This window comes from Barbatula barbatula (assembly GCF_947034865.1).
Source record: "Barbatula barbatula genome assembly, chromosome: 3".
NCBI lineage: Eukaryota > Metazoa > Chordata > Actinopteri > Cypriniformes > Nemacheilidae > Barbatula > Barbatula barbatula.
The window spans coordinates 16,093,243-16,112,849 of NC_136764.1; the positions used below are offsets into that span (position 1 = coordinate 16,093,243).

The 19,607-nt window shown below is 38.4% G+C and overlaps 1 protein-coding gene across 1 annotated transcript; it reads right to left on the reverse strand.

Annotated features, from left to right (window-relative positions):
• Window positions 1-1,816: 1,816 nt before the first annotated feature.
• artnb (artemin b) lies at window positions 1,817-2,790 on the reverse strand (the record flags this gene model as incomplete). Its single annotated transcript, XM_079452074.1, has 3 exons — window positions 2,708-2,790; window positions 2,406-2,592; window positions 1,817-2,289 (listed from the first exon to the last, which is right to left on the reverse strand). Exons 1-3 carry the CDS (start codon window positions 2,759-2,761, stop codon window positions 1,817-1,819), a joined length of 714 nt encoding a protein of 237 aa, XP_079308200.1. The 5' UTR covers window positions 2,762-2,790.
• Window positions 2,791-19,607: the final 16,817 nt, after the last annotated feature.

Below are 19,607 nucleotides of genomic sequence, written 5' to 3' on the forward strand. Positions count from 1 at the left end.
TGGAAGAAAACCATTTCAATTCCCTTATAAATTAAAGCTGATACTTCCCACCAAGTCATTTTGGAGGACTCGAAAAAATGACCCAATAAACCTTTTTATCATGATTTATGAAGATATATCTACAAGTCCCATCATAATATTTAGGGCGAATCTCTTTCCCTGCATGTGATATTTTGCAGCTTGTTCAAGGCCTTGTTTATATCCATGCTGGTTCATCGTGAGATGAGAGGAAGCGAACACAGAAGCCAAAGTATAAACAGTAATAAATATAAACATCCAGAGACACTTCTGCAGACATAACAATAAATAAATAACTTAAATGAAAAAATAAATATGATATCTGTTAAGTGTACAGTAAATGTAAAGGGATGCATGGCATCCATTTAGTAACAATAAGAAACAATGACAAATGTATTGTCATAATTTGGCCGAAAAAGGAGTCTGGTATAGCACACTCTGTTAGAATCCACAGAGTTTTACTAATTTCGTATTTCGTAAGGGGACAACGTGTAGGTCTGAGGATAGTTTTACTTAATTTCTACATGGACTACGTGTATCTCAATGCTAGTATTGACATTGGCATTGACCCAAAATTGAAAATTCTGTCATCATTTACTCACCCTCAGATTGTTCCAAACCTGTAAAACTGTCTTGGTTCTGCTAAACACAAAGGAAGATATTTGGTATAATGCCAGTAACCAAACAGATCTCATCCCCCATCAACTCCCAAAGTATTTATTTTCCCTACTATGGCAGTAAATGGGCTATGAGATCTGTTTGGTTACTGACATTCTTCCAAATATCTTCCTTTGTGTTCAGCCGAACAAAGAAATGTATACAAGTTTGGAACAACCTGGAGGTGAGTAAATGATGACCAAATGTAAATTTTCAGGTGAACTATCCCTTTTGGATGCACCAGCATTAACAAATGTAACAAATGCTGTTGAACAGAACTGTGGTCACAGAATGTGAAGCATCGAATCAAATATTTCTTTATATATATTTATCTATATTCACTATATTTTCTGTCTATACAATTACTATACAATTTAAATCTTACAAAACTGGCCTCATGGAACATCATCTGTTCTTACTAGCTCCTATCAAAAAGCATTGAAAATACAGTATTGTAAAAATCCTGAGTAATGGACAACAACCTACTGTAAATACAATCAACCTTCAATGCTTTCAGCTAAAAGGGAAATACTAACTGGCCTTTGTGTTTTCTCTGGGCTAAACTTTTAATAATACTCCACATGTAATTGTGCAATTACTTTGAAATTACAAAAATAACATGCCGTTAAATAACGAGTGAGCCCGAGTTTGCTAATTTGGCTGGAATACGACATGTCAAATTAAAGGCCGGGAAAATGGGCACTGACATCCAGGATCAACAAATGAGCTTGAAAAACTATTCAAGGTTTCGTGTGGCATCCAAGCCTGATGAAAATCCTGGTAAGCACATGCTAGACGAGTTATAACATGTAGTTTTTGTTTACAGAATAACTCCAAAGTAGCTATTCCCCCACTTCGGGTGATGTCTCTGCATAAATAATCTCTCGTCTTCTCTGACTCGAAGCAATCTCATTTAATCCTTTCTACAGAGGTTTGGCATTATTAAAGTCTGTATACTGACGTTGAAAATCCCTCACAGCCTCCAAAAACAAACCAAATTCCCTTGCGGCTTTTCAACCAGGGCCAACCTTGCCTAGCCTCGTTCTGAAACTCTGGCCCGGGAGGCTTCCTGATCCTCCTTCTCTTTGGGCATTGCACCATATCTTCAGCTCATGCTCCCCCTACCCTCTTCCAGCTTGGCTCATCCTACACATTCACAGTCTGCAGCAGAGAGGGATTTGATGGTTCTCCAGGTAGTAGTAGCATCCATGAAGGAGACTGGCTCGTAGGCCGTCGGGCGGCAACAAGGATTCGCACTAATCTTCCTTGATGTTCGTTTCGGCAAACTCCCATTGGCCAGCAGAGCACGCAGAGCCAGGTCATAATTCCCACGAGACCTCTGACAAGAGCCGACACAGAACTTGAAAAGGACAATCTCGTCCGAATCAAAGCCCATGCCCAGGTCCCGCACGCGCATCTCCCGTTTTTCCACACGGCATTCCCGGCTGCTGTGCCGCCTCCCATTATTCTTGTCTTTCTTTTTCTTTTCTTCCTTCTCTTTTTTCTTCTTTTTCTTGCGTGCACCTTTGGTCTGTATGTCAGTGGTATCTGGTGACCGGGGGGAACGTTCCCATCGAGCCTGCTGCTGGTCGTCCTCAACAAACACAGATGGCTCTGCAGGAGACATGGAAACAGATGGAGACAAATTTAGATTTATCACTTTTTAGGATTGAATAATTCATTGCGGATTCATTCCTTGTAGAACATTGGAAAACGATTTCCAGACTTACCAAACAGACCGTGCCATGGAGAGTCACTGCCCTCGTCTATGTCCTCCTCAATATCCGGAAGGGTCTCTAACAGCGGTTCCTCTACTTCAGCGCCAACGAATCCCACCGCAACTTCAGATTCTGCTCTGAAACCTGACCTGCCTCCTGCCACCAGGGGCAGCAGAGACATCACAACCCATACAAGTACCTGCAAAAACAAAGCAGAGGTTGATGGGTAACTGAAATTAAGGTTTTCTCTATTCTACTATGACACTATTGAATCGACAGATGTCCAAGCAAAGAATCTGTTCATTTGTACACACCTGCCAGCTCTTCCTGTGACACGATGCATCGGTGACTGATGGTATGATTGACATTGCACTGAAACGACCTCTTGGCCAGTAACTCCCACCTGCATGGAAAGTACAAGGAACAACTTTATTATACACTGACCTACGGGAAAATACAGAGACAGGTTATGTAAACTCAAGAGAGCAACATGCGGGTGACAAGGCAGCATGCATACAAACTTATAATTAAAGGTGCACCCATTCATCACAGGCATAACGCCTTTAGAAACACGCTTATTGTTGTTACAGTGCAATCTCTGAGCGTGGCTGGTGCAGACTTGCCTGCAGACAAAGCCGCGATGCTAAAAAGAGCTGTTGTCCCTCAAATAAACAGCCATGAAGTGAATGCTGTCAAAAGCATTCTTGACTTGGTAGCACACGTAGACAAGCCACGGAGATACAGAGAGGTTGATAAGAGCCCTGAGCAATGCAGATGTTTATTGACTCGTTGCAGTGTGTGACTGTGTAACCTGTGCTGTGGGCTCTGATTTATATCAGGGTCAGGAACCGGCCACAGTGTCTCAGTTAACACCATTCAAACAGCAGGACTCAGTCAAACACAGCAACACAAAAAATGATTAATGAGGACAGGCCAATTATTTGCTAGGGAAGCAGAATGAAAGGCAACGTAACGGATCGTGCCGTGCTCGTATTTTGGCATAGTTTGATTGCATTCCAGTTGTGTGGATTCCTTTCTCGTTGCTACCTCTATGAGATGCGTTACAAGAAGAAATGAACTGATGACGGTTAATCTTAATTCAGAAGAATAAAGATTTTGTTTGTGAGAGGATGTAGGTTACAGGGGCTGAGGCTCTTTTAGCATTTCTTGTTTTATGGAAGACATGAGGGTGAAAAAATTTAAAACATTCTGTGGTGATTTTCTGGTTGAACTATCCGTTTAGGTATAAGATGTTTTTAGATTTAGAGGATTCATTCTAGAAATTCTTTCACCATCTATTGGGGCTGCGTCATACTGAAGAAAGATGTGACATGCGAACAGTTTAATCATAAAATTATATTTATATATCACATTTCGATATTTGGTCATTTGAATATATTGTGCAGCCCTTTATTCACCCCATGAAAAAAACAGACAGCTATATGAGTTTTTAATCATTGGATTAATTTGAGTGAACTATACCTTTAAATCGATAGTTTACTCAAAAAGGAAAATTGAAATGAAAATTCCCCTATTTATTGGGGGGAAATGTGACATGAATATTGTTATATACGACACAAGATATGTTCATAATAAAATTATATTTAAAATAGTAAGAAATAAAAAAAATGAAAATTATAAAACCAACATACAGGTTTCATATTCTTTGGAATCATTATTACTTCAAAAAATCTGACAACTGCAATATGTATATCAAGATATGCACATTCAGATATTTGGGTTATTTCAATATATTGTGCAGCCCTTATTTACCCCGAATAAAGACCGTCATTTGAGTCTTTAATGATTTTTCAAAATATCTTCTTTGTGTTCTGCAAATGTATGTTCAGGTGAAATATCACCTCTGTTCTGCAACCTAGTAAATCTTTTAAAGCTGTATCCTTACCACCACAGATTCCCATAAATGACTGATACCAATGAAAAAGTGTTACAGTGTTGCTAGTCTCACATGCGATATTCTTACAAAAAAAATACACAACAAGCTCAAATATTTAGTCAAATAAACCAGACACTCATTTGTTCAATCATATTGCACTACTCTGCTCATGCAGAAGGAGGCGTTCTATCCGTCTCAGTCACCATCTCTGCCTTTCGTCTACTCCTAAACTCACCATTGGACTCTTCAACAATATGATAGATAAAGCTTAATAAATCTAGTTTTAAGGCCAAAAGTAAAAATAGTATCTCATGTGCTCCTCAGGAACATTTAAGATGTCTAACGGTGTATCTAAAGATCTTCAGTCATCTAGGTTTATTGGCTTCTTAGAGCGAATTTAGAATTTATGTCTGCTAAATCCAGCCAAATAAATATGAACCCAGTTTCAACAGCTTCAAGACATATTTATGGTGTCTCTGGAGGAAGGGCTCAGCTTAGAGAGACCACATATGACCAGAGATGAATGCAGACATTCTGTCAAGAGGGTTTACAGTGACTTCGACCCCATAATTCCTGCATATGGTGCATTAAAATCAAAATGATGTTTATGTGAAAGGATGTATTGTTTTGTGATGATTTTATAATTCTAATGGTATACATTTCCAAATGCGTGGCACTTAATGTAAACCGCTGTAATTGCTTTGATCACCAGAGAAATAAAAGCACACGCTCCGAGCCACATATGCACGATTGTTTGTTTAGAAATGGTTTGTGTGTGCGTGCGTACAAGTGTTATGGCTGTGACTGTGCAACAGATTCTACACATCTGCGCTCCTGACCACAACAATCATTCTTACAGTCTGGCCGGCTGCCCTCCTTCACTCTTCAGCTTCTATCCAGCTGAATGTATAAACCTATTGCAGAAAAACTAGGCTGACCGTAACAAACAAATCAATATCGGACACCTACAGAGAAACACGAGCGGCTCCATATCTCAGGAATTTGGAAATCCATCAATTACAGGCTATGGAAGTGCAATCTGGCAAATAGGCTGGCCAGCACTTGGGCTCAGCGAGGCTCATTTTAGGCTGTCAGTTTCTAAATAAGCCCCTTGGTCTCTCGATCCATGACGGCCCCCCACCTCACTGCTTCCTGTAAACTGAGCTGGCACACAGGGGGCACAGGCCAGAGGTTATGATAAGAGCACTACCTGCCTCTCAAACACACAGCAGGCTGTTTAGAATGTGATCGGCAATGAAAATGGTTTCATGATAAAATAAATTCATACTTAAGCTAATGATTAGATTTGGGGACTTCCAAAGTATCATTGTTACTTTCACTCGTACTTAGAGGGGTTTATTAAATGTTGTCTCTTAACTTGGTTTTAATGTAAAATTTGTCATGTACATTTCTGCTAATTTGACCTTATATAAAAACTGCTATGCATGTTTTTTAAAGCAAAACTTTGTAGTTTTTCAACTCTCAAATTATTTCAGTGGTAGAACAACTCTACTGCAGCTGCTACCTGAGCAGCCTCATAGCGGCTAGAACTGCTTTATATAAGTTCTGTTTGGGTAGGTACTTACAGCCCCACCCATCTCCTGCCTGCGGAAGAGTGCGACATGTTTCCAACGTTTCTGCATTTGCAGGTACCATCAGCCTAGTAAACAAATTCACATGTCTAAGGGGAAGTTTAAACAGACAAACAACACTGGTAACAGACAGTTGTGGGATGTGGCATCCATGAGCAAAAGTGTTGCTTTTGTTGAAACATTGTATGTTGCTTAATTACTGTTCTACACAGGATTTTACATTTTTTTATATTTGGATATTACACCTTTTTTCTGTATTTAATAGTTTGACTTTAACATTTGAAATGTATTTTGCTTATTTGCTTAAAGGTGTAGTTCAACTAATCCTTTAATATCAAATGAATATAAATTAACATTATGACAGAAATTTTTTCCAATTAATGCTGTCCCTATATACATCTTGAAAAATAATGTATATACATGATTATTTAATAGCGCTATTAATAAAATGTCACAATTGTTTTCGCAGTTAGTATAGCCAAATGTACTTTCGTTATGTGTAATAATACCATCCTATTTAATTCACAGACCTATAGTAGTTTTAATGTTTGCCTGTATGTTGTTTCCCTGTATGTACTGTAAAGCTGCAAAAAAAATATCGTAAAAAGCAGGTTTGGAATAGGTTTGAATTTAATTTGAATTGAATATGACTTTTACCCATTGCACTATAGATGTAAGATTATGTGTATCTAAAAGATGTCTAAACAATGATTTTTATGCTTTTTGATGACAAAAGCGGCCACAACAAAGATAATTGGGTTCTTTTGAGTAACAAAAGTAAGCAATCATCTAACTACTACTACTCCATACAGCATTTTCTAGCAACCTCAGTCCAACTCATTACAACCATTTAGCAAGGAACACATGCAAAACTACAGCATCATAGTTTGGTTTTGCATGAGCAAGCACGAGATATTTTTGTGGAAAACATACAAATCTTCAGAATTTTATGTATGAAAATAAATAGTTGACTGCTCGATCAACTTGACAAACAAACCTGTAGTAAAAGTTTATAGTAAGTCTTCTGTGAATTTCAGTTTCATGCATGTAATTAGCAATTCCAATTTCATAATCAAAAAGACTTCAGGACCAGGGCATCAAATTAGCTTCAAGGCAACGCATTTACCTAAATGCTACTGAGACACAAGAACCCTCTCGATTTGGTTTCGGATTTGGTTAGGGAAACCCACACGGTCCTGAAATGACAAACTGTGGTCAAGAAAGTCAAGAGGAAGAGCATACTTCTAAGTTACACAACCACAACCAAAAGAGCAGAGGAGCTCTGGTTGTGGGAAGAAAGGAAAAGGCCAAAGTGTCCAACATGTAAAAATCTTCACGAGGAGCAGTGCAGCTGGTTGTGTTTAAGTGCCCTGAGCAGTGTCTCTGTTGGTCAGTCTATGTCTCCTGGATCATGGCTGTTAACATGCCAGCTGAAGGTGCCTGAGGGACGAGTCTATATGCGGCTACACTCTTGAGGAACTGCAGAGCTATGAGCAGAGTGCTGTTGACGGTCTCCGTGCAGGGACTCATTGATTAAAGGCATGCTTCAAAAGCAGAGCAACCCACCCTCGGGCAAATACATGTCACCGTTAAAGAATAGTAGAGCATCACAGCGGCGTCATTGTGACTAATGTGGACGCAAACTACTCGGCCATGACAGCCTATGCAAATGAGGGGCTGGCTGTCGTTGATTTGCTTGTGGTGAGCGAAGGGAATTCTGCTGGATACGCTCAACAAAGACACTGTAGATGATGAATTGATTTTAATGTTGAGGTGTGTCTTAACACATCAAAGCTGACATTATAATGTTTTCTCTGAGGTATTACATGCGTTCCCGTGGAACCAAACCCACGACCTTGGCGTTGCTTGCGCCAGTCGAACTACAGGAAACCGTGTCTCTCGAGAGACCCCTGTGTTATTTCACTGCCCATTCCTCCCAGGTTGTTCTCCTCCCTCTGTCTCAGACAGAACCATTAGAGGTGTTTGATGTGCCAGGTCTACCTGTCATTAATGATGAGGTGCAGTGATGTTGGATAGGCCACGCTAAATCAGCCAGCCAATAAAAGACACCTGGTGAAGGCAGAGATGCAAAGTACGCTACACAAGCCGGGTCTGCCTGATCATTGCCAGACATGCTTTTATCTGGGGGTGTGAACTTCGGCCATGAGGTGCATGTAATATATCTATCAGTGTTCCCTCTGGCTCTCTAAACTTCATCACCCTCAATCTCCAATACAAAATGGGTACATGCAAGCCGCAAGTTGTGCCCTCAAGAACGGTGCATGCTCTTCAAATTCACAGGTCTTTCCTTGAAGTTGTACTTGTAATGCTCTGTTGACAGGGGCATGTGTTGTTTCATGCATGGGATGCCTATGTTCAACTAGGATTCGTTGCTAGTTTAGCTATGAAAGAATTTGAATTGACCTAGCTGGTGTGCCATATTTTTCAGATGATCATGAATATTATGATTATCCAACTAGACCAAGGCCATTTCTCAATTCCAAGAACGCAAAGAACAGACTTGGATGCATCATTGATATCGAGAACACATCTGGGTACTCTAATGCATTCTCTGTTCTTGAGAATCGGAACCAGACTTTGACGGTTCTTGATAACGTAGTTATCGAGAACAGGAGGACACAAGACCGCTGAAGAACAAATATTGAGAAATGGCCCAAGACAATACGAACTCTAACCAGCATAACCCACTTTGGATCAGCATGCCATTCTTTTGATTTTATTTCCAGAGTGATGTATGCTTTATTGAAACAGTTAAAACAGCATGTATTTTAGCTATTTGCAGACATTCAAGACACTGGTTCTAGGACAGTTTAATGATCTTATGCTCCACAACCCGAGTTCAATTGCAGCATGTCTGAGTGCGTGACATCCAAGCGTATAATTCAATAATCCTTTTCTGGCAAAAGGTAAGTTCCCATTACTGTCAAGGTCCAGCCACTGGAGAGGCGAAGAGAGAGAATATGCTGCCAAGAAAACCAGCATTACCTGTTTAAAACCCTTTACTCTTTTGTTAAAGTTTCCAAGAAAAAAGGCGCTGATTATGGGATTGTGAACACATGTGGTTTTCAGACCACCATTCATGTCATTCAGTGAACATGATAGCAAAAACAACTCAATAATTGCAAAGATCCATCATTCAAGTGTCAGCTGGTTTAATTTGCTCCTTAGAGGAACTTTTTTTGGTCAAATTATGCTTTCTTTTGATGTTTACAGAAATGCAGATACTTCTCATTCGGGTAAGGCACACTCATAATCATAAATAGCTGCGTGTCCTGGAAGTCCAGACCTGAGCGGCAAATGCATGCAATTCAGCAAATAACTGGGTCTCAAAATAGACCGCCTTCATTTTGTTCAAAAAGAAAGATGCTGTTTAGTGCTAGACACCTAATCAGTTTGATCTGAAAAGACATTATAAGTTATTTCGATTATACAGCTGTTGAACTTTGGTCATCAATGCCATTGCCCACGTTCAGGATCATTGCTGTTTGACTTCATTATAGGGTAAATTCCTCAATTCACGGTACATCAGCAATGAAATCAGCAGTGTCTAAGTCAGAGGCTGTCAGCCTTGACAAAAGAGGCACATTGGTTTGCAGACTTTATTTTTGCTACGCAAATGCAGTGGCCACTGTTTGCATTCCACACCACGCGGCTGCATCACGCGCCTTTAGGATGGAGCACGAGAGCACAGACCCTCGACTGAGGCACACGCACGGACCACACAAACAGCACGCTCAGGCACCTACAGGCGTACACACGCACTTGCACACATACCTCACATCTCACATCACAATGCGTGAGATTAAGCCCATTATTGCTGATCTGATTGCTGTTATAGTACTGATTGCTAGGTTTATGGGTTATTGAATGTGTTTCGAATTTGACTTTAAAATGGTGAAGTTATAAACACTAGTTAATAGTAGAAATTAGATAACTAAGGGTAGCTTGTGAATTTTTTGCACTTTTTAGGTGGAACTAGTTTCACGAGGAAGTTGGGTACATTTGTGTTTCACATATATGTGATCTTAATCCTGTCCAAATAATTTTTTTCCAACATAAAACTATATAGACGATTTTATTGGATGCACGTGCATGGGTTTGTTGATCAGTCTGGCTAGTTGCTAATAATAGAACAATTTACATTTAATTTATTTTAGATTAATTTATAATAAGATTTTATTGTACAATGATTTGATACAGTTAATTTGTCGAATTTTATTGTATATTAATTTGATTTTAATTTGATTGTTGAATGGGTTGTGTAGCTGTCGCATTTACGTTAAACCAAGTAACAGTTCTTCTACAAAATATCATGGTCTAGACAACTTGCTAGCTACTTTACTTTACCTGTAATTTCTTTTCAGAATCAGAAATAATCTGCAGGAACTCTGTTCTTTGTGGATGTATATGCATCTCCTTCATTCAAATACTACATTTACATATTGCGGTTTCTCTTGATCCACACAAAAAACATTTATTTGGCGGATACCACAGTCTGATTTTGTGAGAACACAAAGAATCAGTAAAATAAATAACATTGTACATTTAAGCCGTACTGTTGTTCTAAACTTTATAGTCCAGATTAATGTGCTCTTCTGAATAAACTCTGCATTGAGCAATTTAGACTCAGTAGCTAATGTCTTTTCCTTTCTGAAACCCATCCTGGACAAACAGCTTTACCTTCTCTCCTCTTCATTAAAGTGTCTTGCCTTTTGCTTTGATAACCAAATAGAGCCAGATTAAAAACAATTCAAAGGGGAATGACCGAGTAGGAGCACTTGGATGAACAAATCCTTAAATGGGAATAAATTAGGAAAGAGGGGCTAATGGTGAAGATAGTATTTCAGCCCTGAAAGGTTTAGCCTGAACAGTCACAGCGACCTCTAAAGAAAGCGAGAGAAAGATAGTGATGCACTAGGGAACCAAATACTCTATAAAAGGAAGCCGAAAAGTTACCCTTGAGATGACATATTGGCTGGAACGAAAGAAGCTTCATCATTGAAATAATTTACATAAAACCAGATTGCTTGTTAACTTGCAGTTATCCTATCCACCAAGTGCTATGGAAGACTCGGACCCTCACTTTCACAGTCCCAGTTTCTAAATGAATACTCTGGCAATTATTTCAACTGCCAGCATTCGGGCACACAGGCCAGCCCATCCTCACAGGCCTTTATATTGTAGCTCACATCTCATTTGTTCAAATTAAGCTGAGGGAGGGGGAAAAACCAGCCATTAGTGTGTCTGGATGAACTAACGACATTCAAAGCGTTTCCATGTCGCCTGGTTCAGCCTTAGACAGGCTTCAAGTAATGACCTGGCCCGGTCTTTCAAAGGCACCGACGCCACCATGATTAATGTATCTGACCTGGCAATTTCAGAAGAATACAGCTTATTGTATTAAACACTGCTTGCAGCCACAAACATGAGTGTAAAATAAGAGCACTTAACATTCTTTGCTATCAAAAGTTTGGTAAGAGATGTTCAGATAAAGAGAAAAAGGTAATATCCTTCATCAGTGTCCTAAAACCGATGTAGAAACACTCATGAACTTGCATGGATTTCATCTGGAAAATCAGCAAAAACCAACTATTAAGTGAAAGCCGAGCGCAGCCTTTGGAAATATCTTAATTCTGTTTGTAGTATTAGCAATAGGCTGAGAATTGATAGCAATCATAAGAGCTGCTTTTTGTTGCCGAAATTAACAAGCTCTGTCAAAGGACATATCTCATGAAAAATCTTCGCAAATGATATATGTAACCACAAGGGGGAGAAAGTAAAATACATTTTATAAGAGAGGAATATGTATGGACATTGTACAGGCTGTCACTACAGTTTTTTCAGGAATTAAAGTCAGTTTGGTGAGTCAATTAATTGTTAATTAGATTAATTAGACAATAAATCATCACTTTTTTGACAGACAGGTGCCTTGTGGTACAGTTTAAGACCTGTTGGCATCTTTAAACTGACACAGAGGCCCATTCAGATGGAGCACTGACCCTAAGAGAAAATGGAGTTGAGGTCAGCTAAGGTCCAAGGGAAGTGAACCCTGTGGCAGAGTTACAGGACCATGTGAGATATCTTAACTTTCACCTCTAATGTATTCTTCACACACAGACCATATTACTCTCCTTCTCCATACAAAGGGGAGCTTAGAAATGGATGTATAATCATTATATCAAGAAGTAAAAGCCCATAGAGTTAACAACTTGCTTGAAGGGATAGTTCGCCCACAAATGAAGAATCTGTCATTGCTTATTCACCCTCTTGTCATTCCAATCCACTATGATTTTTTTTCTGCAAAGCTCAAAACACACAAAAGATGTTTTGAATGATGGTAACCAAACTATGGTCCCCATTGACACAAAACCAAAGAGATCTCTCAAAATATATGAATTAATATGTGCTCCACGGAAGAAAAAGTCATGTACAGGTTTTGATAAGGCCATTAAATGAACAGTCTGTGTTTCTGGGTGAGGATCTCTTTAAAAGGACCTGGTTGCACAAGAGTTTGAGAAAAATAATCTCATGGTGAATTTTGTCCAAGAGGATTAAGTTAAAGTTGCTCTTTTGCTCATTTGCATGGACTTGAACCCGAGGAGCAGTTATTGTCCAAGACAAAAAAAGCTTACATCCAGAATGAATGTCCATAGAAATAGGACAGAAAAAAGCTGAAACATCTCTGTCGAATGTGAAATAATAAAAAACTAAATGATTTACGCTTTCCTCCACGTAGAACAAATACATTTACAAACATTAAAACAGTGTATGCGCATACAACAGAAAGGATTAAAGGACATCTTTAATCTAGAAATTAAATAGCCTTTAATCCCATTCAAAAACGAAATAACACAACCCGGCGCTTCTATTCTAGCCATTTCAGCTCTTTGTACAGTCAATAGGCCCATAGATCTCTATTTATTTGCAAGAACACGTTCAGCAGGCTTTGTCAGGTCCATTTTACTATGCTAATGTTCTGTGAGAGAATAGAATGACAGGCAGGTCTCCACAGACCACACCTGATGTCTCAAAAAGGTTTCAATTAGCCTATACACAAACCTTCTGAAGTCTATTGCCCGAGGGGAGACATATTATAGAGGTCTGAATAACAATCAAATCTGCTGACAATCTAGCACTCTATATATGTAAACGTCGCTTGTAAAGTCAAAGCGTTCATGACATGAAGTTGAAGTTACGCGCGTTACCGTGAGTTCCCAGATCTGCGCTCCCGATCCCCACAGCCTCGCGCTTCTGGTTGGCAGCTGAGCGTGTCTTGAGGGATAAAATCCACACGGGTTTCCTTAAAGGTTCATAATTCTCTGGCCGTGGACTTTCTCACGGGTATGTCCTCTTCTGAAAGCGAGAGAACAAACTCCTGAAAGGCAGAAGGACACAGAAGCGCCTCCCTCTGTGGCCAAGCCTCTCTCTCTTCTTGTGCGCACCTCGTTAGATTATTCTGAGAGGAATGAAAATCAAAGCCAATGGCCATGATCCATTTACCATTGGAGTTAGTAATATTACTAATAAAAAATATTACAATAATACACTAATAATACAATCGATAACCATCACAATAAATATTGACAGCGTTATGCATTCGTTAATGTTTTAGGCGCGCATATAACCTATATTTAAAACATTTGCAGGCATTGATTTCGTTAAGTTAGATATATTAATATGATTAACAGCGAATTTCCTTGTTTATTGGTGTTAAAGATTTTAGGTAAAATGTTAAATTCAGCGGAAACTTTCCATTTGTCAGGAAAAAGGGTTAGACTTTTTCTTCAAATAAATAATAGCCTATATAAATAGGCTAGTAAAATTTGGATTCAAACAATGCTGACATGCCGTGTAAGCAGAATTGGGAAAATCAACGGCAAGTTTCCTGTCCAAGAATAATTTAATAACAATACAAACACCTCAAAGGCGGCCGTGAATTCGTCTGAAAAATAACCTTAAGAGGATTCTCATCACAAAATGCTACAAATCGGGTGATGCGATTTATGCTCTCTAGGACTACACAGAGAGACTCGGGGGTGAATGTGAGATGCGAGTGGACTTTTTTACTCTAGGAGAGATTTATCCTGCTTTCATTAAATCGCTACAAATTCAAATACTTTTATTTTTAACGCGATTTTGTATTCATCTTTATTCCGTGTAAATAAAAAATTGCATATAACACGATACCATAACCGACGAACTTGTCAGAGAAAAATATGGCTGATCGCAAGTCAAAAATCGATTTCGTAAAAATATATTTAGGCTACTTCATCCGATTTCCCCACCACATTTAATGGTAATCAAAATACATAAATGTACATTCAACAATAATTAAAAAATCATATAAATTGCCACAGATTAGGCTACAGTATGGCCATAGCTCAAGTATAAATCTCAATGATTCATTTCGATCACCTTTCTTAACCAATTGCACTATATTAATTTACTTTACGTTATTTTTAATATCTCTCGAAAACCCTATTTAAATAAAAATCGTGCATTAAATTCTTGTACAAAAGCAATTGTCAAACAATCTTATCAAGCAAATTCTTTCAGCTAAATTATGCATCAAAGTGCAGGCAGCGCATTAGACAGACGGTATGGCTTTTCCCCAATGGCCAAGCCTCCCACAAGGGCAGCTCTCGATAAAGGAGTAACCTAATCTAGTAAAATAAATGAACTTCTAGCCCTTGTTCTACGAAACCTCTTTGTCCGCCCTCTCTTTCCCAAACTTCACCAACGGAGTTCCCTCCACACAGACATGCGCTGACTTTGGCACTCCTTCCACTACAAACACCAGACATCAAGCACAAATACTGATCAAACAGGGCCTTGCTCACTTTGGGCTTTCATTACACATTCGGGGAGGATCTCATCAGCTCTATTTATAGACCAAACTAACAATACACACAACTGAGTGAGGTATGGGGAAATGTATCAAATCTCACCACTGGTCCTAATGAGAATCCACGATGAGAATGCAAAGTTCAAAGAGACTGATTGGGAAATCTGTGGTTGTAACCTTTCCCCTCAGGTAACCCTGCTTATGCCTCAATGGAAAGCAATTTGATTTAAACAGATACCATTGTATCAAGCAGTCACAATTTTCAAGCTCCTATTCAGGTGCACCACAGCATGTCCCACTCAGGGTTTCACCAGCTGCACTTAAAGGTATTTTCCCATATGTAGAATGCTTTGCTTGTGTAACATGTGGCCCTTACATTGTATTGCGTACAATAATACATATTTTATTTGTTATTTGCTAATCAAAACTGGGGTTGGCATACAAAAAATTCAGAATCCATTAGTAAAATAACATAGGCTAGCTAAAAATACACATGAAGAGACCCAAGCGCACACCTTCTCTGACATATGTGGCTGTCTGCTTAAGTGATGAATGCACTGTTGCACTATTGTTTAGGGTTGAAGAACACGTCCTGTGTGTACTCACGGCTAAGCCCATGAGCACATGAACAACAGATAAAGGCTCCCATCAACAAACAGCTCATAGGGTGATTGAACTATGACAAATACTGCAGACATTTACAGTCATGCAGCCCCTCCCAGTAATGTCTCTCTACAAGTAACCAGTGCAGTATGTTTACCCTCAAAGCTCAGTTTTTAGTACTGGGTTCTGCACCCTCACAACACCACATGGGAAAGTTTACAGCTCTGGAATCAAACTTGTAAACCACTTATTTACTCTATATCTAAAACACAAGTTTGTTAGATTTTACTGATTTATGTATTGAATACATTAAAACAAAACCTTATTTTACTCAGAATAAAGTCAGAGTTAACGAACATATATATTTGCATGAGTTCATGTACAGAAACTATGACATACAAAACACGTGTTGCTCATCCCCTGATCTTTCCTTGTTTCTGTATATTTGTGTAAAACCCTCAAAGCATTGACAGAACATGCTGTATCCAATTTAAGGCTGTTAAAGTCAAAAAGAGAAGAGAGTGACTGTCAAATACTGAGGAGATGTTTGCAGCCACATCTAACGGAAGACTGTCGCTCAAAAGCAAAACAAATGGAGCTGCGACCATATGTCAACAATAGTGGCTCACACATGGAGCTTTCTTCTTGACATGTTTTCTAACCAGAAAAGTCTTCTCAACTATATTATAAGCCACACTGTGATCATTTAAATTGTATTGTTTTCAAAACAAGATCATTTTTGCAACAAAACCTCAGCATTAAAAGTGGGAGATGCTAATCGTCTAGTTAACATCATATACATGCCTGGTTATTTTTAATGTATGCCAGCTGTAAAAAGCTGTGCAAGATTAAGTACCAGGCTGATGTTATCACAAAAGCCAAAATGTATTTACCATAAATTGGTAACCATGGTATGAGAAAACATGATTCCAGATGTGAAGGTTAGATAAAAGCCTTTCACAGGTGCGTTCGTTTGTCTGTATCTTCATTTCATTGTTAACACCAGCTTAAACGCATAGATCATTGTTTAATCACTCTCAAATTGTACCAAAACCATGTGTTAAAGATATTTGGAAGAATGTGGGAAACGACACCGTTCTAGGTCACCACTGACTAGCATAGTCGTTTTTCCCGACAATGGAAGTCAATAGTGCCCCAGAACGGTTTGGTTACAAACATTCTTCCAACTATCTTTCTTTCTGTTCAGAAGAACAAGAAAATGTACACAGGTTTGAAATAACTTGAGGGTGAGAAAATAATTACAGAATTTACATTTTTGGGTGAACTATCCCCTGAACTGAACTGAAAACCAGAGCAGTCATTTAGAAACCGGACATTCCTGCTACTCTAATGATGTTAAGAACGCAATCACACAAGCTCAGGCATACATTTATCAATGAATAGCAAAATTCACAAATACATCTAAATCAAGCTATGATATGAATTCAGAAAACTTGCATTGCACCACACAACTTGTCCTTTTTGAGTTTTTAACCCTCTTCCCCTGCCTCCCCAATTTATTGCATGGAAAACAAATGACCAGTACATTCTTCTGAATTTCTCCATTTGTCTTCCACAGAAAAAAAGGTCTCACAGGCCTTCGATGACATGAGGGTGAGTAAACGAAGACTTTACTTTTCGTTTTCCTTTTACAATTTTAATAAAAAGGCAATAAGTCATATGAGAACATGCACTGCTTCAAAGCATGTGCAAGGTTTGGACCACAGCTTGGTAATGAAGAAATGTGGTGCTGTTTAGAAAGAGGTCACCATAACTCCAAGCAATGTTCCTTTGACTCTGACCATGTTCAAGCTGAGCGGTTCCAGACTGACAGGCAATGTGCACTATTCTCATGTGCCACGTTAAAGGAACGAACCCTTCACTCAATGCAATCACAGAATGCTGGGATGTAAAGATGACAATTTATGGGCCGTTTCTCACAGCAAGTTTATGAGGTAGCGAGGTATCAGCCAAAAGGATTATGGGTTGGATCTACGTTTGTCAACACAAATATGCTGTAAAGTGATGGGAGTATTATATTAAGTGTGGCTATTAGTGAGCTATTGAACTTCATACATAGATCCTTGGACGATGTGTGCGAGCATGTATTGTATCTAGTGCTTTGTGGTTGCAAAGGGACAGTTAAGACACCTCAAGCAGAATTGCCAGAATACAAGATGGAGTTTTGAGGCCAAAACGTGGAAGGTTATATTACGGGAATATATTTATAGCAGGACATAGACTTAGCGTAGTCACTTTAAAGGGCCTGAGTGTCACCCTATCAGAATACAGTTATAACATCCAGCAGCTGTACTGCTGTGCCTTTCCTGTCTCAGGTCCATCTCAGTGTGTGTTCCACTGTTAGAAAGGGTCTTCCAGAGTGGCTCAAATGAAATGAGATCCTTGTCAAAATTTCACTTGAGCATTAAAAGAAATACAGAGAAAGAGAGGATGAAATAAAGTAATATTTTTCTTTATTTCACTTTCACACACTCTCTGCGGGTAGTCCAATTGGATCTCAGTTGTAACAAACTGAATTTGGTAAGAAAAATGTACATGAACTGTATACACAGTGATACACACAAAGAGGTCAAAGTAGAGCTTAAAGGAACAGTTCACCCAAAAATTTAATTCTGTCATCATTTACTCACTCTCAAGTTGTTCTAAGTCTGTAAAAATGTATTTTTTTCTGATGAACACAGAGAAATATATTTGGAAGAATGCCTGTAACCAGGAAAATTTGCTTTATATGTTTCTTTGTTCTGTTTAACACAAAAGAAGAATGTAGGAAAGCAAACAGTTGTGGGGCACTTTTGACTACCATTGTCATTGTTCCAACTATGGTAGTCAAATCTGGCCAAGAACTGTTTGGCAAAAAGCATTCTTCCGAATATCTGTTCTAATTTATACAGATTTTGAACAACTCAAGGTTAAGTATAGAGCTGACCAAATCTTTTCTTTTTGGGTAAACTGTCGCTTTAATAAAACTCATACCCCAAAGGAATTCTTGAGTTTGAGTCACATACCTCTCCAGCAGCTTTAAACTTTTGTTTTCAGTACTAAGCTTGCAAAAACAAGTGTTGAGGTTTTACAACATTACACATGTCCTGGTTGACTGGTGATCTGGCTGTGGTTCTGACAGCAGGTCACCAAGTGCAGCTGCTTTAGGATTCTATGTTAAATCCTGGACATCAGCTTCTCCCCTGAAATATTCCGATTCATCATCATAAGATGACTACTAACCACCAAAGACATGTCCGCATAATAAAATAATCATCCCCTTCTGTTTAAGGCTTCAGGACACCGTAGTACTGATATTTATCAAAACCAGGCCAATTCTCAGGAATAAATGAATACGAATAAAGTCACATGTATCATGATTAACTATTAAATTATTTTGACTTTGCTCTAAATTACAAACAAACATACAGCATAAAGTTCCTTTACTTATTCATGCAATCATTTCTATCTGATACTGAAATTTCTGCCTAATAACAGAATGTTATGTGTCAGCATGAACAAATATTAAGGTGAACATTGTTTGTAATGACATGTTACATTTAAAAGGATATTTCACCCAAATATTTAAATTCTGTCATGAATTACTTATCCTCAAGTTGTTCTGAACCTGTATACATTTCTTTGTATTGTTGCACACAAATAAATATATTCATAAGACTACTATGATAGAAAAAAGTATTGTATATTTTTTGATCTGTTAAACACAGAAGATGTTTTGAATAATCTAGGAAAGAACAGTTTGGGGTACCTTTGACTACCATTTTTGGATTGGATTCAATTTATTGTCATTACACACATACAAGTACAGTGTAACGAAATGTACATTTCATGACTACCCCAGAAATCTCAGTTGGTAACATTCTTCTAAATATCTTTCTTTGCGTCCATTAGAAATTTATAAGAAATGTATACAGGTTTGGAAATACTGCGAGTAATTTATGACAGAATTTTTATTTTTGGGCGGAGTATCCCTTTAATGCATAGAGGTCACTACAGTAAAGAGCTATCAAAGAGTTGTTTACATTGTATAAGGAAACTAATCCTGACTGAGGTTATCGTACTATTTTGAACATGACATTACATTTCATATATATATAAATTGTTTAAAATGTTTTTAAATTAAATGATAAAATACTTACCTACATAAAGGGATAGTTCACCTAAATTTAACACCTGTCCTCATTTATTCACTTTCATGTCATTGAAAACCTGTATGAGACTCTTTCTTCTGTGGA